Source organism: Choloepus didactylus, chromosome 3, assembly GCF_015220235.1.
Source record: "Choloepus didactylus isolate mChoDid1 chromosome 3, mChoDid1.pri, whole genome shotgun sequence".
NCBI lineage: Eukaryota > Metazoa > Chordata > Mammalia > Pilosa > Megalonychidae > Choloepus > Choloepus didactylus.
This window is the reverse complement of record NC_051309.1, coordinates 15725932-15750421: the sequence shown is the minus strand read 5'-3', so window position 1 is coordinate 15750421 and position 24490 is coordinate 15725932. Positions and strand designations below refer to the sequence as shown.

Genomic DNA, 24490 nt, shown 5'->3' with positions numbered 1-24490 from the left:
GGGTTAATTGATCACGGGGTCTTGGGCTCTTCAGTGATGCTTCCGGTAACCCCGCAGTGCCCCAGAAAGCTCTGGCTTGACTAGGACACTGATGTCCCAACGCGGGGTTGAAGTTGGGTGGGGTGGCTGACAAAGGCCTGGGCTACCCACCCAGCCACCCCACCCCCCATCAACACCATCTGCTCAGGACCCCTGGGACAGCACAGTGCTAGCTGCTCACTTCCTCAACAAACAGTAAACAGATACAATTCCTGCCCTGTTGTATTAACTTTAAGCATGTGACAAAAAAACACACAAATCAAAAAATATTAGAAAACACAGATAGGCAAAAGAAAAAAATGCCATCATTTTGGTATATATCCTTCTAGACTTTTATTTATGTATTTACTTATGTGAGATTTTTTAAAGTAACATTTTAATAATACAATGGTGTTCACTGTGTTTTCTATTCTGCTTTTGCCCATATCTGCAAGTATACACCTCTTTACCATTATTTTTAGTTTCCACATGGTCTCTTACATAAGCATACCATAACTCATGTAACCAGTGCCCTTTTTTGAAGACTTAGGCTGATTCTTGCATTTTAATGTCATTCATACTACAACAAACCATGTTGAAATGTCACTTTTTTTTTTGGGGGGGGGGGTTTATATTGAAGTTTATTTTTGAAGTGCTCGTAATAGGTAATATTTGTGTATTTGATTTTTTTCCTTTTTTTTAAATTTTATTTTGAAATAAATTCAAACTTACAGGAACAGTTGCAAAACAATACAAACCCCATACACAGAACTCCAGCCTACCCCGACTCCCCTCCCCCAATATCCCGATCCACCAACTTTAACATCCTGTCACACCACCATTTCTTTCTTTCCTCCCTCCCTCCCTTTCAATCATCCATCATCTATTGCTCTGTCTTCAGAACATATGAGCACAAGTTGCACACATCCTTGAACAAACAATATAATTCACATATGCATTTCCCATGAACAAGAACATTCTTTTACGCAATCCCATTAAGTGCAGCTAAGAAGTTCAAGAAATTCAACATTGATACAAAGCTTACATTCTATATTTCCATTTTTTTTTCCTTATGTCCCAACTGCGTCCCTTTTGAGCCTCCTCTTCTCCATCCTCAGATCCCATCCAGGATCATCCTTGGCATTTAATTGTCATTATCTATTTAGACTTTTTTTTTTTCCAATTGTGGAAACATATACACAGCCTAAATCTTCCCATTCCAACCCCTCCCTTGCATTTCACTAGTGGGATTAATCACATTTAGAATGTTGCAATGCCATCACCTTCCCACCATCCATTACTAGAAATTTCCCTTCACCCCAAACAGAAACCCTACACTCATTTCTTAACTCCCCATTGCCCCTTCCCCCAGTTCTCATAACCTATACTCTACTTGTCATCTCTATGATCATGTTCTCTGATACTTTCTTTGTGTTTACCTTGGGGCTTAAATTTAACATCTTAAATCTGTAACAATCTTGTTTTTCTTTGATACCAACTTAACTTTAATAGGACACATAAACTATGTTCCTATACTCCTTCATTCCCCCACCTTTATGTAGTTCTTGTCAAAAATTACATATTTTACATTGAGTCCAAAACCACTGATTTATCATTACAGTTTATGTATTTTAGATCCTGTAGGAAGTAAACAGTCGAGTTACAAATCAAAAATACAGTAGTATTGGTATTTATATTTACCATGTGATCTTTACTGGAAATCTTTATTTCATGTGGTTTCAGTCAATTGTTTAGTGTCCCTTCCTTTCAGCCTGCACAATTCCCTTTAGCATTTCTTATAGGACTGATCTACTGGTGATGAAGTCCCTCAGCTTTTGATTATCCAGGAATGTTTTCATCTCCCCCTCATTTTTACCCTACAGGTGTTTGTGAATTTTCTAAGTCTCTGATGGTTATTAACTTCTATTTGTATTCCACTGTGGTCAGAGAATGTGCTTTGAATAATTTCAATTTTTTAAAATTTATTGAGACTTGTTTTATGTTTCAGCATATGGTCTATTCTGGAGAAAGATCCGTGATCACTAGAGAAGAATGTGTGTCCCGGTGATTTGGGATATAATGTTCTACATATATCTGCTAAATTTCTCTATATCTCTCTCTCCTTTCTTTGTTTCTCTGTTGGTAGGGCTCTCTTTAATATCTGAAGTAGGGCAGGTCTTTTATTAGCAAAATCTCTCAGCATTTGTCTGTCTGTGAAAAATTTAAGCCCTCCCTCAAATGTGAAGGAGAGTTTTGCTGGATAAAGTATTCTTGGTTGGAAATTTTTCTCTCTCAGAGTTTTAAATATGTCATGCCACTGCCTTCTCGCCTCCATGGTGGCCGCTGAGTAGTCATTACTTAGTCTTATGTTGTTTCCTTTGTATGTGGTGAATTGCTTTTCTCTTGCTGCTTTCAGAACTTGCTCCTTCTCTTCAGTATTTGAAAGTCTGATCAGAATATGTCTTGGAGTGGCTTTATTTGGATTCATTCTATTAGGAGTTCGCTGGGCATTTATGCTTTGTGTATTTATATTGTGTAGAAGGTTGGGGAAGTTTTCCCCAACAATTTCTTTGAATACTCTTTCTAGACCTTTACCCTTCTCTTCCCCTTCTGGTACACCATGAGTCTTATATTTGGACATTTTATCTATCCCTGAGATTCATTGCAATTTTTTTGATTTTTTTCCCCATTCTTTCTTTTGTTCTTTCATTTCCCATTCTGTGGTCCTCAAGAACGCTGAGTCATTGTTCAGCTTCCTCTAGTCTTGTACTATGAGTATCCAGAATCTTTTTAATTTAGTCAACAGTTTCTTTTATTTCCCTAAGATCTTCTATTTTTTTAATTTACTCTTGCAAGGTCTTCTTTATGCTCTTCTAGGGTCTTCTTCATATCCCTTATATCCTGTGCCATGCTCTTGTTGTTTGTCTTTAGTTCTTTGATTAATTGCTCCAAGTACTGTGTCTTCTCTGATCTTCTGATTTGGGTATTTGGGTTTGGGTTCTCCATATCATCTGGTTTTATCATATGCTTTAAAATTTTCTGTTGTTTTTGGCCTCTTGGCATTTGCTGTACTTGATCCCTAATTTGACAGACCTGCAGCTTGGTGGCATACACTTTCTCTAACTAACCAGCAGATGGCATCTGCGAGTCATCTATTCCCCTCAAGTCAGTTCTCCCCAACTTTGTTTTTGTGGTGTGTGGGGATCTGATTCTTGTGGGGTTCAATTGGTGCACCAAGTTTGTGTGTGCTGTTGGTGCTGTCTGCCCTGAATAAGGGGCATGTTTCTGAGCAGTTAGGGAGGCAGGGCATCTTTAATAATCAAACCTCCCAGGTGTTCCCAGAAATTTAAGGCTGCTGCAAAGGTCTAAGCCTTCATTTCAGTCTTGCCACAGACTGTCTCTGCCACTGACCCACAAATCCTTGGTATTGGCGTAGGGTCCCTGGGATTTCCGAGCAGGTCCCCCTTCTCAGCCATGCTCTTCCAGGACCTCTGCTGAGGGAAGGCTGTACCACATCACAAGTGGTGTGCGCTGGCCCTCCAGGGAAGCCCTGGGCCACCAGGCCATGTAGGGGCGTTCCCAGCCTGCTGTAAAGATGGCTGAATGGGGCGTGTTAATATCCCCCTTTTCATACAGCTCTGCCTTCCCAGCTCTGGGACAATTAGCTGGGGGTGTGCTAAAGGCCACTATCCACCACCGATATTGTGGCATATGCGCAGTGCTGCAGGAAACACTCCCTGTCATACTGGGACCCTTGGCGCGGTTCTGGGCTGTGACTCTGGCACCAGGCTGGAGCGTCCCCAGCCCGCTGGGAAGATGGCTACAAGGGGCATGGTTTCTTTCTCCTTTTGGCTCCCCTCTACCCTCCTGGCTCTGAGACAATTAGCGGGTGTGGGAAGGGCTATTTTCCACGCCAGATATTGAGGAGTTGGCACAGCCCGTTCCTGCCGTGCTTCACTGCATGGTTCTCGCCGCCATATCTGCAGCCGCTCCTAGGTTTTGTTTTGTTTTTTTTTTTAAAAAGAACTAGTCCATCTCCAAATGCCAACCCACAGGTTCCCCACCCCGCAGCACGGCCACCAGACTTTCAGCTGGCTTACTCACTCGTTTCAGAACGCAGACTCCTGATTTCACCAAATGCATGGTCCCTGTGGATTTAGCAGACCTTGTCCAGCTGGTGCATCACCAAAACTGGCATTCTGGGTCACTTTATGGCTTTTATCTAGTATTTTTCATGGAGGTATTTTTTTGTCCTTTCTCACCTAGCCGCCATCATAGTTTCTTGAAACTCCACTTCTTAAACATCCTTAATTATTTGTTTCCTTAACATAAATTCCTGGAAGTAAAATTTCTGGCACAAGGGCTTTGAATCCATTTTAAGGCTCTTGACACACCCTGCCAAGTTGCACCCCCATGCTCTCCACCCCATACTCTCAATTATAGTGATTCTTGCCCTCACGATAGTCATAATTAAGGAGGGAAACTTTATAAAGGCAAACAGAGGTAGAAACAACAAATGTGGTTGGCAGGTATGGGAGTTTATGTGGGGTGGGAAGATAAATAGCCTCTCCAGTGCATAAAGTAACAGAGAGGATGTGTACAGGGAGGAAATGAGCATGGACGATTGGAGGGAGTTTTCACAGAAGAGGTGGAATTCTGAGTATTACAGGAATGAAGATGGTAAGGGGTGTTGGGTAACATCATATTTTAGAGCCTTGCCAAAATCAGCAATGATGCCCTTCTTATGACTTGACTTAGAAATCTTTTTAGTAAACAATGACATGGTGGTTTCAGGATACCAGAAAAAGGGATCAGTCAATGGGTCACTTCACTGATTGTTTTTTTAACTAGAAGCAGCTGAAACAGTGCTAAAGATGATCAGCTATTAACCTGGTTGTGTTTAGCTTCCTGCCTATGCGGTTTTTTCCCTTAAAGTCTGAGGAGTTCAGGACCATGACTTTCTTGGGTAGGGGTTTGTTCATGGAACAAACATACAACCAGGGGGAAAGGTCCTGACCCCTTTTATAACCTTTCCTGCAGCAGAAATGATGGGCTGAGATAACATTCACTGAATTTCCTTATCTCATTAAAAGTAGGTGAAAAGGACAAACTTTCTCCAAAAGGTACATTAAAACAGCAAGTGAGCAAAGGAGAGACTGAGCCTACTTATAATTGTGACTAAGAGTCTCCCCCAGAGACCCTCTTCTGTTGCTCAGATGTGGCGCCTCTCTCTCTCTAAACCCACATGGCAGGTGAACTCACTGCCCTCCCCACTATGTGGAACCTGACTCCTAGGGGTGTAAATCTCCCTGGCAACGTGGGACATGACTCCCAGGGATGAGTCTGGACCCAGCATCATGGGATTGAGAAAATCTTCTTGACCAAAAGGGGGAAGTGAAATGAAACAAAATAAAGTTTCAGTGGCTGAGAGATTTCAGATGGACTCAAGAGGCCACTCTAGTGGACATTCTTATGCACTATATAGATATCCCTTTTTAGTTTTTAGTGTGTTGGAATGGCTAGAAGGAAATACCTGAAACTGTCAAACTGCAACCCAGTAGCTGTGACTCTTGAAGATGATTGCATAACTATGTAGCTTATGTGGTATGACTGTAATTGTGAAAACCTCGTGGTTCACACTCCCTTTGTCCAATGTATGGGCAGATGTATAGAAAAATGGGGACAGAAACGAAATGAAAAATAGGGCGGAATGGGGGGATGGAATGTTTTGGGTGTTCCTTTTTACTTTTATATATATATTTTTTTGGAGTAAGGAAAATGTTCAAAAGTTGATTCGGGTGATGAATGCACAACTATATGATGGTATTGTGAATAGCTGATTGTACACTGTGGATGATTGTAGGGTATTTGAATATATCTCAATAAGACTGTTTAAAAAACAACAACAAGCCGCATAATTTCTAAACAAAAAGCAACTTCTCACTGAAATAAGGGAAGTGATACACATTATTTTTCATGCTACAATAAGTACAATTTGTCCTCTGGGAAGGGCAATGCAGATCTTTGTATAACTTATGTAATAAATAGTCATGAATTTAATCTATTGTCCAAGGAATAGTAAAAAATATCACTCCTATGGTGAGTCTTAGAGGGTTCTGGGGACTTGGAAAGGGGAATTTGCCAACTTTCTCCAGGCACACACCATCAATAGCACATCCACTCATCTGGGTTGGCAATACTTTCCTCCTATATGGCCCCAGACCCAGGTTGTCTCTGAAGGTCCAACAGGGCTTCCCAGCTTTAACTAGGCAGAGGCCTCATTGGCTTTTCTCTTAACCAAGTGAATTTAAGGCTTTTTGTCTTGAATTTGTGCCAGCACTGCCCATCTCTGCTGAGAAGGATGAGTTCAAGCTCTCATTTACAACAACCACTATAGGTTGAATTGCGCACCCCCCCACCCAAAAAAAAAAAAAATAGATATTTTGAAGTCCTGACCTCAGTCCCTCAGATCTTATTTGGAAATAGGGTTGTTATAGATGTAGTTAGTGAAGATAAGGCCATGCTGGAGTAGAGTGGGCCCTTAATCCAATAGGACTGGTGTCCTTATTAGAAGAGGGGAAGGGACACAGAGACACATTGGGGAGAGACCATGTGAAGATGGGACAGAAACTGGAGTGATGCATCCACAAACCAAGGAATACCGAGGACTGAGAAACACCAGAATCTAACAGTGGCAAGGAAGGATACTCCCCTAAAGTTTCCGGGGGGAGCACATCCCTGCTGACACCTTGCTCTTGGATATCTAGCCTCCAGAATCATAAGATAATAAATTTCTGTTTTACGCCACTGAGTTTGTGGTAATTTGTTATGGCAGCCCTAGGAAATTAATACATAAACTCAAGTTATTTCCCAGAAAAATACAGTTCTTAAATGTTTCTTGGCCAGTTACATGAGACCCAGTCGTGGAGCTGGTTGTTCTTTGAGAATAATGTCATAATCAGGTAATCCCTGGGCCGATGCTGGAAAACCCTGGTGAAGGTCTTTGGTTTCAGATAACCAGAAGGAGACAGTGGCTCTGACCCACACAAATGCTTAAGGAACTTGCCTATGCAAAGCTGCCCAGATCACTCAGAAAGGAACATGGTGTTCCCTGGCTGAGAAGAGTATCTGGATAAAGGAAGAGGTTTTCTCTCTGGGCTCAGACTGGCTAGTGGCATTCTCAGAAAGTCAAGCCTGTGTCTTTCTCTATCCCCAATATTAGAAATAGTGAAGGCTGACATTACCCCAAGAAAAGCATGTTTGCACAATTACTCATCAGTAGCAGTGTAACTTACACAGCGGGTTCCCCGATTTCATGCATGACCCAGATCTCAATTCGTGTGATTTTATCCTTCTGTAAGTATGGAATTTCAAAATCTGCAAAAAAACTGAGAAAAAGGGAAAGCATTTCTTGAAGTCCTAAAGTTCTGCTGTTAAGTGATTTATGCATTATTTTTAAGCTTTTCACTTTTTTAGTCTTATTTTCAGATTACTTATTTCACTCATGCATTCATCAGCTGTTAATGATACAACTGTATAGATATGGCTCTGGTCCCCGGCTCATTCACTTGTTTTGCTTTATTTGAATTTCCAAAAGCAAGCACTGGATTGGCGATCAGGATGATTCTCTTTAGCCACCCACCACGAACAACTAAATAAACATTTTGGTGTTCTCTTTGTGTTTGCTGGTGCTGGCATCCTTACCCTTTGACAGGATAGGCTCCCGCTGGATCAGAACCATTCAGCATGACTTGGATCACCCCAGAACTGTCCACGGAATACTGCAAGGAGAAATTACTATTTTGAGCAAATTAAGAGATTCCATTTTTCACCTATGAAATGAGAAATTGCTTTAAATTGAGAATCACAATGTTGGCAAGGATGTAGTAAATTTGCTATTTCACCTGGCTAGTAGCAATGGAACTGGCATAATGCTTTTTTGGAAAGCAAATTACTCTGAAGTGTCAAAAAAATGTTCATTGTGAGACTCACTAGTTCCATGCCTGCGAGTCTACCCTTAGAAAATAACACACAATACACAGCATTGTATTAGACCAGGTTTTGCTGCCATAACAAACAACCTCAAAATTGCCGTGGCTTTGAACAACAAAGATTTATTTCTTGCTCACACAATGCGTTTATCACAGATCCACTGGGGTTTTGCTCCATAAGTCTCACTCTGGGATCAGCTGATGAAGCCTCCACTTCTACAGAGTTGCTGATAGCCGTGTCAGGGAGAAGGGGAAGTGGCAAATCACATACCAGTTTTTAAAGGCTGCCACACAGGAGCCACACAGGTCACTCCTGCTCACATTTCACTGGTGAATGTAAGTCCTGAGGCCACGCCTAACTTCAAGGGGACAGGGGAATGCCAACCTAGCAAGTGCTCAGAGGACAAGCCAGGAGTATCAGGTAAATAGCACTAAGGACCACAACAAGCATTGTGCACAAAGATGCGTATTGCAGCATCACTTGTAATGACAAAATATTATGACCAATCTAAAATACTCAACAGCAATGGAATTGTAAATAAATCATAGTAATGCATGTCTGAAATTTTAACCAGCCATTAATAACAATCTGCAAAGGTTTGGGATAGCACTGGAAGTGTTCACATTCAAAGCAAAATGCAAGATTAGGTGGGCAGAGTGTGAATGTTTATGTTACAAATAAATGGGCAGTGGTCGGAATATTACTCACCCCAAGAAACCTGAGCGAGAGGTCTAGAGATGTTCCCAAGTCTCCAGCTTAGAATACTATTGGAGAATATAATTTCCCTCATAGAATTAAAAAACTAGAATGAAGGGGAAGCATTGTGCTGCCACGAGATATACATGGCTGGGCTCAGCAAGGTAGAGTCCAATACCAGCCACTGCAAAACGACAATAGACCCACGCCATCCATTTCTCAGATTGCTTCTAAACGGTGCAAATTGTCATGGTCAAATCCTCAAATGGCAAGGTCTAATAACCACTATGCTGAAAGGGTTGCCTTTAGGTGGTAGGATTAATTTTCTTATTTATATTTTCTATAGTTTGCCACTTTCTATCATGGGATGCTACTGATAAGAAAAAAATTAATTTAAAAAATGCACTCAGATAGAATGAGGCTATATAATGTAGAGGTTAAAAATTTGGTTTCAATCCTGGTTCCCATACTTCTTTACTATGTAACCCTGGTTAAGTAACCTGACCTCTCTGTGCCTCAGTTTTCCCATCTGTAAAACAAGGGTAATACAGGTCCCTATCTCATAGGATAGTTGTAAACATGAAACCATTTAAAATAATAATTATTAACATTTATTGAATACTCACTTGCCAAGACTCAAATCCTCTCTTAGTCACCAGACTATACTACCTCACATCATGCTTGGACTACCTGCATATTCTAAGGGCTCAAAAAAACATGGGCACTAATATTAGATTCCCCTGATAAAAGTAGAGGAAGTATAATATGGTGGTCGGGGGCATACACTTTGAAGCCAGGCAGATCCACAGTAGAATATGTGTTTCCTTTACAAATGATGTTGATCTTGTCCCTGAGTTATCATTATGCTCTCACTTTCAGGTGACAACACATCTACAGCCACCCAATCCTTGATGAGGGGCTCTGGCAGCCACCACCAATGGACTGGAGCCTGTACTTAAGATGAAACCTATTGGTAGCGGGAGCAAATGGAGCCTTCTGTGTGGCCAGCACACGCTGGCAGGAGAGCACATAAACCAAGGTGATTTGCCTGGAGCAGGCCTTCTGTCTAGCTCCCTGCCCAAACTGCAGCACAGTGGAGGAATCTGACCAAAGTCCCCCTCACCCTGATTCATAATGAACCCAGTGGACACTCAGGATCCAGAGTGGAAGATGGGGCCAAAAGAGGCCAGGGTAGTCCTGAAAGGGGGTTGGCGGTGGGGGGTGGAAGGACAATGAAGACGACCTGCCTCCTGGCCCGTATAGCTAACATTTAATGGTTGACAGCCCTTGGCCAGGCCCTGAGCTGCAGACTTTATCTGCTTTATTTCTAATCTTTGATTAACCCTGTGTACTGGTTTGAATGTATTATGTCCCCCAGAAAAAGCCATATTCTTTGATGCAATCTTGTGTGAGCAGATGTATCAGTATTGATTAGATTGGAATCCTTTGGTTGTTTGCATGGAAATGTGCCCCACCCAACTGTAGGTGATAACTCTGATGAGATATTTCCATGGAGGCATGGCCCCACCCATTCAGGTTGGGCCTTGATCAGTGGAGTCATATAAATGGGCTGACAAACAGAAGGAACTCAGTGCAGCTGTGAGTGACATTTTGAAGAGGAGCTACAGCAAGAGGAACATTTGAAGAAAGCACAGGAGCTGCAGATGAGAGACAGTTTGAAGACGGCCATTGAAGGCAGACTCTTGCTCCAGAGAAGCTGAGAGAGGACAGGTATCTCAAGTGCAACTAAGAGTGACATTTTTGAGGAACTGCAGCCTAGAGAGGAACATGCTGGGAGAAAGCCATTTTGAAACCAGAACTTTGGAGCAGATGCCAGCCACACCTTCCCAGCTAACAGAGGTTTTCTGGACACCATTGGCCATCCTCCAGTGAAGGTACCCAATTGCTGATGGGTTACCTTGGACATTTTATGGCCTTATGACTGTAACTGTGTAACCAAATAAACCCCCTTTTATAAAAGCCAATCCATCTCTGGTGTTTTGCATTCCAGCAGCATTAGCAGAGTAGAACACCCTGTGACAGAGAATGTAAGTTCTAGTCACTGGCATTTCATAGCTACTGATAGCTACCTTCAACTCTGGTGACACCATTCCCTGAGGAACAGACCTACCTGAGGGGGGACCATTTCTGTACCTCCAGCTTATCCTAGGCCTCTGATCACCTCGTCTTCCATTAATATAGTCTCATGAACATTTCTGACCCTCACATCTGGTTCTAGGTGACCCAGGGTCTTCCATAAAGCAGAGGCTACCCATTTTCATAAACTAATCAAAACCACATTGACTTGAAATACCAACAGTAATCACTGCATAATAGAAACAATACTAACAATGACTCTTTAATATCCTCATCTACAGCTAACATTCACTGAATGTTTTCACCATGCCAGGTATTTCATGGTGTACTTTCTCTCCTCAAATCCTTGCAACCTTCTGGAGCTGAGAGAATGAATCAGAACGTTGCAAAGGTGGAAACCGAGGCTCAGAGAATTTACGTGATGAGCCAGGGGCCCGTCTCTGAACCACCCTGTTCTGCATTTGCTGCTCCCACATGAGCCCAGCCACCGGCTGCCCTCCCTGGATTACCTGCATGGATGCCCTTTTCCAGTAAGAATCCACAGGATTGTTCTCACAATCTTGCCATGTCGGGCAGGATTGGTAATCGAGCCCTACAGAGAAAAGGGGCAAATACGTTTCATTTCAAAGGTTCTGTCAGGGAAGAAGTCATTTAAAGTATCTGCTACCTCCACAAAATATATTTAGCCTGCATTCCGCATCATGTACACAAGTTTAGCAATCACAGCTCTGTCCATCCAAATGACAGGGAACCTGTTGAGTGACTACCCAATTCACAGTAAGAAGTCCTTTGTCATTTTGTTCAGACTCAGATGTGAGGATGGGGGAGGACTGAGCAGTTGGCTAAGGACTGAGCTCGGTCAACCACTTAGCATCTCTACTGGAGCTCTAGTGAAGGGACAAAAATTTGCTTCACTGGGAGAAGTACCTCCTCCAATTGTTAGTTCTGGCCTTGGAAGTAAATACAAGAAAATCGGACTAAGAAAGTCTTTAGCCAGAAAATAGAAACTTTAGAAACATTTAAAATATGTAAAATGTTAAATTGTATTAAGTTTTAAAATCATAAGGGCCGATGTTCACCATCTGCTCTACAAAGAAAGGAGAAAATGCCAATTGATGACTTTTTCCAGGGAGTACCCCAAGCAGGGCAAAATTTGTACTGCCTTACAGGAATGATGTGCTGCGAGGGCAGTGCAAATTCGGCAGTCTGTAACATTTTTAAGGAGTAGTCTTCCAAATGAAACAGTAACTGTTTAACTTAAAAGAGGAACAGAATTCTATAGAATTGCTTTTTTTCAGTTGGATGTTCTAGATTTTACAGTTGTTCCAAGATATCATCTCTGCAGGCCAATATTCCAGTTTTTTCAGAGATCTATGAGGCTCAGGGAGGTCCCACAGCTGGTCCGTGACAGGGAGGACAAGAAGCTAAATGTTTAACTTCCTGGTGCTCCTTCCACCATTTCTAACAGCCAGGGATTAGGGCGATGTTTGTCCTCACAGTAATTTCTGTATTTGCCTATTTTAAACTTTCTTGTGTTTAGACTAAAAACTATGGGTATTATTCATTAGTATTTACCTACTTGTGGAATTCTGTTCTTTAAACATATTTTATTTTCATAAGTAATATATGCAAATTACAACAAAATAGTAAACATGGATAAGAAAAAAAAAATATATATATATAGATACACACACACACACACACACACACACACACATCATCTCGCATCCCTAGCAAGAACCACTTAAGAGTTTGGGTTTGCTACCTTCTTGACTTTTTTCTTCATATCTATTTTGATATACAACACATATATATTTATTTTATTTGAATGGCATCCTACCATCCACAGTGTTCTATAGCTTGATTTTTTACTTAAAAGTATCTCACAAACCTCTTTCCAAGTCAATGAATACAAAGCTCCATCAGTGGAGAGGAGAAAAAATAACCTCATGGTGTTCTGGGAAACTCCCCTCCCTTCACACTCTTGCCATCACACCCCTCCTTCATTCTTCCCCACCCCCTGCATGATAATCAGACCGAAGCCTCCAGATCACTGTCCACTGGAAGAGGGGCCAGTGCTTCCCATCTCACTCACAGTGGAGGCCAGAGTCCCCACAATGGTTCTGTCCCATCTGGCCCTCCCTCATTCCTCCAGCCTCAGAGCCCAGGAATCTCCTCCTGGATCACTGACTTCCTGGCTATTCTTTAAATATGTCAGATACCCTAGTGCCACAGGGCCTTAGCACCTGCTGTTCCAGGTCAGTAAATGCTCTTCCTTACCTCTTCCAGGTCTTTGCTCAAATATTAGCTTCTCTGTCACCTATGTAAAATTGCAACACTCCCTTCCCACCCCCAGCTCTTCCTGTCCTCTTTCCCCATTTCAAATTTCTCTATAGTACTTTTAATCTTCAGGCATACTGTAGACCATACCTGTCCAGTTATTATCTATTACCCCCTCTAGAATGTAAAGACAGAGGAATCTCTTTGTTTTATTCATTGCTACGTTTCCAGTGCCTAGCAGAGGCCTGGCACATGGTAGGCACTCAATGAATTTCTGTTGGAATGAAGAAGGAAGGAAGGAAAAATGAACAGAACTAAGCTTAGGTTTACTCTTAGAGTGACTCTGAAATCCAGAGCGGAGGAATCTCCAGTCTCCATGATAGGAACACTTCTCCCCACCCCCTCTCCTTGTGGGACTCCCTCCCGGTCATCCTCCAAGAATCAGTGTGAGCCAGGAGCGCTTCCTGATGTCCTGGTCTACACTGGTATCTCACTCTGCAACTCTTTAGCATCCAGTTCTTCCTCCACTAGAGCACAGATCGCTCGAATAAATGCCTCCCCCACAAACACTATAAGCACCCTAAAAGTAGGGACCACCTGTACTGCCAGATCCTAGCATGGGTGTTGGATGAATGAGCAGAGTTTTTCAGTACCATCAGGCCAGTTCTTGTGATTTTTAATCTCAAAATATCTGCTGGCATCTTGGTGTGGCATGTAAGAGTGCAGGCTTCAGAATCAATCGGAACAGGGTTGAATACCGGCCTCACCACTCTCCAGTCATTTAATCTCCCTGAGCCTCAGTTTCCCCCTCTGTAAAATGAGGAGGGTGGGGTAGAGGTCTTCATTGTTGAGAGCACAGGCTCTGGAGTCAGACTGCCACACTCTGCCGTGCACCCCTAAGCAAGTTTTGTAAACTTTCTGTGCCTCAGTTTCCTCATTTGTTAAAGTAGAGATTATAATAGGAACTAGATCATGGTGTTGTTGCAGGGATCAAATGAGTTAATATATGTGTAGTGGTGGAACAGTGCCTAGCACAAAATAAGTATTCACTATCTATTATTATTATTATTATTATTAATTATTATTTCCACCTACCTTAGAGGACCTTGGGGGTATCAAATGAGATAAATTTCACACAAATATTAAATGCATAGTAGATAGGAGCCATCATTTTTCTTATTATTTGTATAGGAGTCTTACCAGAGGCATTTTTCTGTCGACACCAGGTCAAGAAATCTCCAACCCTGCCGTACAGAACATCACATAGAGGCATAAAGCGACGGGTATTCTCTGAATAGCTAGTGACAAGTAGGTGGTTATTTTCCCAGAATAGAGACTAAGGAAAAACAGGAAAAAAATTAAATACAAAATATAATCAAAGCAGATTTTTCAGGCACAATATTCTCAAGACAAGTCAGCAGTCAGGCAACGAATTTCCCATTCCACTCTGACTGGGGGCACAACAACTGAACTTTCATTTTCCTTGTCCTTATTTGCCCATTAGAAAAGTACTGCCATCTCTTTTCCCTTTATTCCAAGGGTATCATGCAAATGTAAATGAAGTATTTTCCCAGTAGTCCAAAACATGTATACATGTGGAAAGATCCCTGGATTCAAAAAGATCAAGGGACCTGGGTTTGAATTCTGGCTCTGTCAGACACGACATGTGGGATCATGAGCCGGTCACTTCATCTTCCAATGCCGCAGTTTTGCCATCTGGGAAATGAGGAGCATGAGCTCTTTCTCTTTTCCACAGCCATTGTTAGCATGAGATGAGAGCACACCAAGCATTTCCTAAGGCTTAAAGTGCTGCAAAAATACATTACTTCTATATTATACTTTACAGTTTCCCAGGTGTTTTCCCATAACAATAATACAATACTTGTCATCTCATCTGACGGTTTCTAGCCTGAGCAGTCTGTGCCTAGACTGGAAGGTCCCTGGGGGCAGGGACTGTGGTTTTTCTCAGCCGCATCCTCAACCCTCAGTACCATGCCTGACACATAAACGGGGCTCAGTAAGTATTTACCAAGTTCATCAACTAGCACATTTATAAGAGAGGAGAACAAAACTGTGAGCTCCCTTTTTACAGACAGGGTGGCAGTTAGGTTCAAAATGCAACATATACTATAAAAAGTCAGTTTTCAGTCTGTTATGTCTTTGAACCTCACAGTTCCATTTATTTGTCTTTAAAAATACTACACAATGGAAAAATCAGGTTCAGAGTGATTGTGTTATAAAAATAATAACGGGGGCTAACTTTCTTGAAATGAAAGGTACTGTTTCAAGCAAGCACTCTACATAAATTTTCTCATTTATTTTCATTTAATTAGAACTGGGAGTGCAGACAAAATAGAGACATATGGTTTTCTTAAGGAAGTTGGTACTGGAGCTTCCTTAAGGAGGAGATCCAGGATCACTGTTGTAAACAAAGCTGCCTTCCTACCAGAAAGCTTGGCATGCACATTGTGAGTCTGTTGGCTTGCGGTAGAGGTAACACTGCAGGATGTGTGTGGGGGTGGGGTGGGGTGGGGTAGTGGTGGCAGATCCCATACCTGGCTCATGTACCACTCAGCATTCTCTAAAGACAGAGAATGCTGAGTGACTTTTTACCCTAGACATTTGTACAGTTACCTTGTCTCTGGGAATGGAGTGCCTCGAGAGGTTAATGAAAAGGTCATAGTCCGAGGGAAACACAGAACAGGGATCTTTGTCCAGCACCACTTTAAAGGCTTCCCAGATGCCCGTACAGTTCTTGTCCCTGTGCAAAAGTACAAGTTTTGTTAAAAAAACAAAACCGTCAGGTTGTGATGTAAAGTAAGTCTCTGCAGACTGAGGTGTACAAAGAAAAGACAACAAATTTCCTGGCTCATGCAATAAAAAATCCAGAAGAGGAAAAATCATTCAGACGACCTGTTTAGAAATCTGACATTAGAGTGTCCCTCAGAAAGCTCTGTTTCTCACAGCTAAGGAATGCAGTCTTGCCACAGGCTTATGGAGAGACAAGCAGGAAGGGCACTGTGCTAGCAGGGAACAGTTCCCCTAAATCCCGCCACCTCCCGGCCTCAGTTGCCCCTCCACTGACACGTCTATTGTGGCCTATTGTGGGGCTCCCGGATCTGGTGAGGTCAGGCGGGTGGGCAGAAACTTGTAAACTCAGGAGGAGCCCAGTGTCAGGAAAGGAGTTTTCTCTTCTCTTGAAGGCAGAAAGAATTTCCTCCCAGCACCAGCCATAACTCTTTGGAGAAGCTGAAGAAGTTGATTCTACCATTTAAAAAAATGTTTCCAATTGCATATATAACTTTTTATTTATCAAGCTGCAGTGATGGGTAACATGGGTGTCCTTTATGTTACTTCCTCTCTTTCTTAAGTGGCTGTGATATCTCACAGTTAAAGCAATGGCACAGTAGACGAAAATTATGAAAACAGCAAAAAGCAAAGAAGAAACAAAAATAATTCTAAGTGCAGTGCTAGCAAGAGACATCCAAACTTTAACGTCTTCTAGATCAGCGAATCTGAAATTTGGATTTCCAGAGTACCTAGACTCAACCTCTATCCAACCTTCACCTCTACACTCTCACCCCTCACACATGTCCCCTCACCTCCAGACCCTACACTTTCTCTCCCTCCCCCATACACTCACAGACGACCCTCACCTCTAGTCCGCTCCCTTCCCCCACCCCACGGCCTCCCCTTTAGCCCCCTCCTCCTCCCCATACCCTCGGCCCCTCTCGCCTCCCACCCCGCCCGCGCTCACCGCAGCTCCGGGTTCTGCAGCGCGCTGTACTCGTGGCAGCGGCCCAGGAAGATGCTCTGCAGGTGCGGGCTGCTGCCCTCCCCGCTCCACCGCGCGCCCGCACCGCCAACGGCCAGCAGCGGCAGCAGCCGGAGCAGCAGCCACGGCGCACGTCCCCGGGCCGCCATCGAGGGCACTTTGGCCCCTCCGGTGTCGTGCCGGCCGGACTCGCTCCCTCCCCGCCCCCTCGGGAGGCTTCCCGGCGTGGACACCGGGCAGGACTCGCGCGCAAACCCCACCCTCGCTCCCTTTCTTCTCCCCTTCCTTCCTCCTCCGAGGCGGAGCGTGGGCCGTCACCGGGGGACAGGGCTATTGCTCCTGGGCAGTGACGTTGGAAAATCGGTGTGGAGAGTTCACAGCCAGCGGAAGAAATAGATTTTTCTGACTCCAACTTATGGCCAGAACTTTGACAGAAGTTCCCTTTCCCACAGAAAAATTATGAGTGTATTTTGTTTTGTTTTCAGAAAGTAATAACTACAGGAGATAGTATTTATTGAGCTGGTTCTGTGTGCCAAGCATTCTACAAGAAGAATTTTCATTTACTTTTCACAACATTCCCTCTGAGCGAGGTGCACATCCCCATTATACACAGGAGGAATCTGAGCCGCAGGGAAGTTAAGAGCCTTACCCGAGGTCATAATCTCCCTTCCCAGTAGGTGCAAAATCCTACAGACACAAGTTTAGAGGGCCAGGATGCCAAGATCAATAGAATTCCACGTAGAGGGCAGAGTCCTCAATCCTTATGGCAAGGACAGCTATGAACTCTGTCTGGCAAGCACTTGATAAGCATGGGAGACATCTCACTTCTATTTTCACATTCTCCTGCCTCAGCCCTCCCTAAGTAAGTCCACTCCCAAAAGCAACAATTTTCAGTTTTTTCAACAGTTTTTTTTTTTTTCTTTCTGGTATTTACCTCCACACCCCCAGTTAACATGCCTATACACTGTTTCTTGGTGTGTTTCATTTGGATATTATTTTTTTACTCCCTACTACGGAAAAGGAGGTTTAGCTTTAACTTTATCCCACCCTGGAAAGACATCCTTTTGTACCCATCTTCCCAATCTGCTTATATCACAATGTTAAATAAAAAATCAGCATTTACATTATTATGGTCCCGAAAATATTATTCATGGCTGAGCTTATAGTATTCTATAGTTATATTTCCTTTCTGAAAAACTCGTTTTCCCTAGAGGTAATGATTGATTGTTTGCCTGATATTCTATGTAATTATCGTTATGGTCAAACTTTCTGTGAGACATGAAAATCTCCCAAGGCATTAAAAAACATTAAACATTAGTCAATATTTCAGGCGGTATGTGTAATTTTTCTCTTTTCTTTCTTGGAAACTTCCTTCCTAGAGCTTACCAGTTTCCCATCCTCATCTGAACCACACAGCTGCCATTCTGGGCTCCCCCTTCCTTTCTCTCTGGGTAGCATTCCCCATTTCCCAGATCCATGTCTTCTTTCTTGTTTTATGGAGCTTACTTCAATAACCTACTGAGAAGGAACATGGGGGCTAAATTCTTGTAGACTCTTATATCTGAAAGTGTCTTTCTTCTACCCTCCCACTTGATTGAGAGTTTGGTTGGGTAGAATCTTAAGTTGGAAATCATTTTCCCTCAGAATTTTGAAGGCAGTGCTCCCGTGTTTCCTGCTTTCTGTGTTGCCACTGAGAACACTGAAGCCATCGTTTTCCTGATCCTTTGTATTCAACCTGCTTTTTCTCTCTGGAAGCTTTTAGGATTTCTCTTTATCCTCAGGACTAAGATATTTCAGAGATGAGTTTGGGGATGGGTAGTTTTCTGTTAATTGTGCTGGGTAATCAACAGAACTTTTAATCTGAAATTTATGTCCTTAATCCTGAGAAATTCTCTTGATTTATTTCTCTGGAATGTCCTCTTCTCCAATTTCTGTTTTCTCTTTCTGGAATCCCTGTTATTTATATATTAGGCTATCTAGTCTCTAATCTTCTTATATTTTTTCTCCTATTTTTCCTCACTTTGTCTTTTTCTTTTACTTTTTTGGAGTATGAATTTATCTCCATCCTCCAACTCCTCTATTTATATTTTCATTACTAAACTCTTTAAAAAAATTTTTTTCCAGAATGATTTTGTTTTTATTGTCTCCTGTTGCTATTTCATGATTCTTTGTGAGGCTATTCTTACTAAGTGTTTTGTTTTGTTTTGTTTTGTTTTTTAAATTTTCTTTTGATAAGGACTATTTCTGTATACCTTTCCACCCATTTTCATTTTGGTGACTGACTTTCATGTAAGAGGATCTCCTCAAATAGCCAGAGATCCTTAGCTGATATGTTTTATGTTCCTAAGATACTAATTGGAAGCAACCTCAATGTATATGGTCATGGTTTGTTAAGTGGTGGGCTGCCCTGTAGGACGAAAACTGCTTTTTTACTAGGAGATCCCTAATTGTCATTTTTCTCTCAGTTAATTTTCCCAGACAGGAATTTTCCAATTTTCTGCATGGATGGGACAGAGTCTGAAAGCCAGCAACTGGTAATTTAGAGAGGGGAGGAGATTGAGGGATCTCACTATTAGGTAAGATTTTCACTTCCACCCTCCCCCACCCCATTTTCAGGAGAGGTTCTGGCCTCAACAATGCCTCGTACCCTAGAGCTCAGAGTCCTATGGTCCATCCTCTCCAGAGAGCACATTAAGGTCATCTGCTGGGGTGGGGAAGGACAGGTGCCGTCGCACAGGGTTGGGGAAAGGATTCGTAGGCTTTCTTAGGCTTTCAACCATTCCTTCTATTTCCAGCTCCACCCTCACTCCCACCTCTATTTTAGAAATAGACAGCTCTCCGATTGCTCTTCCTTTTGGGGGCTCTGTGGCATCAAACAACTTTCTTCTCAGCTTACATTCCCCTTTCCTCATCAGCCAACCTAGATTTCAGTTTTCACTGGTCAGCTAAGTCATTCCCCTTGCTCATTTCCTTCCTACCTTTCAAAATTCTGTTGCTGACATATCTGCTCCTGTCCTCTTTTTCCTCATGACTTTATTATGTTTTCTTCCCTTTACTGTCATTTTAGGAGGGAGGGGTGTTTTGAGGAGTGAAGTCTTCCATACCTCACAAATCCCCAAAACCTGACTTTGTCCTGATGTGTGATCCAACAGGAAGTAAACAACACTGCCTCTGAAGAGTATTCCTGTTTTTATATTTAACCATTAGTTTTCAGGACATATAGAGGACAGACACACTAGCTCATGATATCTCACAGACACGTCTCAAGTATCTTGTGAGTCAGTGGTTAAACATAGCCATTATTAAAAATTAAATTATATAAACTTACAAGTAAATAAATTATATTAAAAGCAAAGGTAATAAATGCTCAAAATACATTGCTTCTTAATTATTTTACTACATTTTACTATACGCTGTGTTGACATTATTGCCATCTATTTTATCTGTAAGGTAGAAAACTATATAACGACAGGCTGCGACACCTCTTCCAACTCTGTGTTCAGTGATGTCAGGTTGGGAGCTTAAAATTGGCCATGGTGGTAGTGTTTACACCACAGAAATCTAGCAAATGCTGCAGCTGGAAAGCTTCCTCCCTTACCTCCCCACTCCTTGCTGCCCAGAAACACTGCTAAACATTTACCAGTACACCACTGACCATAGGTGTTGCAATCAGCAAAATCCAAAATGTTTGAAAATCTTCAGAACAAATGACTTGCTTTCTTCAATAAATAAATGAAAAGGAGAAGAAAAAGTGGGAGAAGAACCTGTAAGTTAAAAATGACTTAGAAGGCCAAGTGAATTTTGTGGAGCTTGTTTGTATACGGATTTGAACAGATGAATTGTGAAAAAAAATAGATACAACCAAGGAAACTTGAATATTGGACAATGAATAATATTAAGGAGTTGATGTCAAAATGTTTGGGTACAAGAGTACTTCTTTGTTGTTCATATGTGGCCCTCTCTCCAGCTAAGCCAACTCGGCAGGTGAACTCACTGCCCTCCCCACTACATGGGATCTGACACCCAGGGGTGTAAATCTCCCTGGCAAGGAAGGATATGACTTCGGGGATGAGTCTGGACCCAGCATCGTGAGATTGAGAACATCTTCTTGACCAAAAGGGGGTTGTGAAATGAAACAAAATAAAGTTTCAGTGGCTTAGAGATTTCAAATGGAGTCGAGAGGTTACTCTGGTGGACATTCTTATGCATCATACAGATAACCCTTTTTAGGTTTTAGTGTATTGGAACAGCTAGAAGTAAATACCTGAAACTACCAAACTGCAACCCAGTAGCCTTGATTCTTGAAGATGATTGTATAACTATGTAGTTTATGTGGGGTGACAGTGTGATTCTGAAAACCTTGTGGATCATACTCCCTTTATCCAGTGTATTGATGGATGAGTAGAAAAATGGGGACAAAAACTAAATGAAAAAAATAAGGTGGGATGGGGGATGATTTGGATTTTATTTTTTATTTTTATTTTTTATTCTTATTTTTATTGTTTCTGGTGTAAGGAAAATGTTCAAAAATAGATTGGGGTCGAGGAGGAAGGAGTTAGTGGCATAGAGAGGAGTGGAAGTTAGTTAGTCCCCCTGGAACAACTAATGAACAACAAGGAACAACTAGTAAATAATCTGGAATAACTGCTGGAGTTCAAAAGTGACTGTCCACATATCGTACACCAACCTGGATTGGAAGGAATGCCCGAGATTGCAGCATAAAATCTGTAAGTAACAACTGCAGACCCAAGCTGGGAGCCCCCTCCCCCCATGGCAGCCTGAACTGCAAAACTTCACTGTGGCAGAAAGCAGCATTCCCAGAGTAAGCAAATATAGCTCAGACCAGTGCCAATTGGGGTTTTAATTAACAAATGTGGATGGCTCAATACAAGCTACAAATCCCTGACAAGCAGACAGAAACTTTTGGAGAGCTGGAGGACCTCTCTAGGAGGGAGGGGGAGCCTAGAGGTCCAAGTGCTATATCTGGCTAATGGGTGAAACTGAGGAGGGCTGCAGACTGGCCCTGAAGGGGGGCTTTCTGTCCCTTTTTCAGCTCAGTGGAGAAAGGCTCAGCCATTTTCAGTTCCCACTGCACTGACCCAGACAACGATGGAGATAGCAGGGTCAGAGAGACTATTCAAATGCAGATGATATCTCTCTAGGGGGTCTATCTTCCCCAAAAGGAAGGAGGTGGTGCCAAGCTCTACTACCTGCCTTCCATTCAGAACCAGACCCCTGAGGCTGGGGGAAAACAGCATGGGCCACACCTCCTTACACCAATTGGGAGTGACAGGTTGACAGGCACCACCTGCTGGGCAGAAAAGCACAGCAGTTTGAGGCCTCACAGAGTTGTCAATCTTCTAAGACACACCCTCAGGGAAACCTGATACTATTGCCTCCTTCTGAGACCTGAGCTCATTCTGATCTGGGAAAATCTGATTGGGGTAACCAAGGAAACCAAATGCCTAGACAACAGAAAACTACAACCTACACTAAGAAAAATGAAGTTATGGCTCAGTCAGAGGAACAAACTTACACTTCAACTGGGATACAGGAATTTAAACAACTAGTGCTAAATCAATTCAAAAAGTTTAGAGAAGATATGGCAAAAGAGATAAAGACTATAAAGAAAACACTGGGCATACATAAGGCAGATATCGAAAGTTAAAAAAAGCAACTGGCAGAATTTATGGAAATGAAAGGCACAACACAAGAGATGAAAGACATGATGGAGACATACAACAGCAGATCTCAAGAGGCAGAAGAAACATTCAGGAACTGGACAACAAGAAACCTGAAATCCTACACACAAAAGAACAGATAGGGAAAAGAATGGAAAAATATGAGCAATATCTCAGGGAATCGAATGACTACATGAAATGCATGAATGTACATGTCATGGGTGTCCCAGAAGGAGAAGAGAAAGCAAAAGGGGCAGAAGCAATTAGAAATGAAATAATCAATGAAAATTTCCCATCTCTTATGAAAGACATAAAATTACAGATCCAAGAAGCACTGCATACTCCAAACAGAATATATCTGAATAGGCCTATGCTAAGACACTTAATAGTCAAGATTATCAAATGTCAAAGATAAAGAGAGAATCCTGAAAACAGCAAGAGAAAACAATCCAACACATACAAAGGAGGCTTGATAAGACTATGTGTGGATTTCTCTATAGAAACCACGGAGTCAAGAAGGAAGTGGGGTAATATATTTAAGATAATGAAAGAGAAAAACCGCTAACCAAGAATCCTATATCCAGTAAAACTGCCCTTCAAATATGAGGGAAAGCTTAAAATATTCTCTGACAGACAATGAGAGAGTTTGTGAACAAGATACCTGCTCTATAGGATATACTAAAGGGAGCACTACAGACAGATGGGAAAAGACAGGAGTGAGAGGTTTGGAACACAATTTTGGGTGATGATAGCACAGCAATGTAAGTACACTGAACAAAGATGACTGTGAGTATAGTTGCAAGAGGTAGAAGATTAGGAGCATGTGGGACACAAGAAGGAAAGAGGAAAGATAAGACTGGGACTGTATAACTCAGTGAAACCTAAAGTACTCAACAATTGTGATAAAATGTACAAATGTGTTTTTACATGAGGGAGAACAAATGAATGCCAACATTGAAGGTGTTAAAAATAGGGTGGGATTGGGGGAAAATACAATCAATGCAAACTAGAGACTATAATTAACAGAAACATTGTATTATGCTTCCTTTCATGTAACAAAGGCAATATACCAAAGCTAAATGCATATAAGAGGGGGGACATAAGGGAGAGGTACAGGACTCTTGGTATTGGTGATATTGTCTGACTCTTTATTCTACTTTATTTTAATACTATCTTTTCTTTTGTTGCTTCCTAGCTGACATGTTTTCATTTTGTTTTGTGTCTTTTTTTATCTCTCTTTCTTTTTTCTTTTTCTTTTGTCTCTCTGCCTTCTTTGACTCTTCCTCCTTCTTTGTGGAAGAAATGGAGATGTCCTTATATAGATAGAGGTGATGGTGGTGAATACATAAATATGTGACCATCGATTGTTTACTTAGGACAGAATGCATGGTGGGTGTGCCAGTTTGGAGGTATTACGTCCCCCAAAACACAATTATCTTTAATGCAATCTTCTGTGGGCAGACATATTAGTGTTGATTAGATTATAATTTTTGATTGAGTGTTTCCATGGAGATGTGACCCACCCAATTGTAGGTGATGACTCTGATTGGATAGTTTCCATGGAGGTGTGGCCACACCCATTCAGCATTGGCCTTGATTAGTTTACTAGAGCACCAGATAAGCTCAGATAGAAGGAGCAAGCTTGCTACAGCCAAGACGGACACTTTGAAGAATGCACAGGAGCTGAGAGAGGAACTGCAGTTTACAGAAACATTTTGGAGATGGCCTTTGAAAGCAGACTTTTGCTCTGGAGAAGCTAAGAGAGGAAAAATGCCCCAAGAGCAACTAAGAGTGATATTTTTGAGGAACTGCAGCCTAGAGACAAACATCCTAGGAGAAAGCCATTTTGAAACCAGAACTCTGGAGCAGATGCCAGCCACATGCCTTCTCAGCTAAAAAGATGTTTTCCGTATGCCATTGGCCATACTCCAGTGAAGTTACCCAATTGTTG

The 24490-nt window shown here is 42.1% G+C and overlaps 1 protein-coding gene across 5 annotated transcripts in view; it reads right to left on the bottom strand.

Moving 5' to 3' along the window:
• The window catches only part of BST1 (bone marrow stromal cell antigen 1), a 126907-nt gene that overhangs the window by 10662 nt on the left and 91755 nt on the right, over positions 1–24490 (bottom strand). For 3 of the 5 annotated variants that reach the window (XM_037829431.1, XM_037829429.1, XM_037829430.1), the window contains exons 3-7: positions 15718–15844; positions 14284–14419; positions 11313–11395; positions 7723–7799; positions 7314–7406 (exon numbers count right to left, since the gene is read on the bottom strand). In XM_037829431.1, the coding sequence (XP_037685359.1) occupies positions 7314–7406; positions 7723–7799; positions 11313–11395; positions 14284–14419; positions 15718–15844 (516 nt within the window). Of the gene's footprint in view, positions 1–7313; positions 7407–7722; positions 7800–11312; positions 11396–14283; positions 14420–15717; positions 15845–16840; positions 17074–24490 lie in introns of those variants that run through there. The other 2 variants (XM_037829428.1, XM_037829427.1) reach the window with 1 other exon arrangement.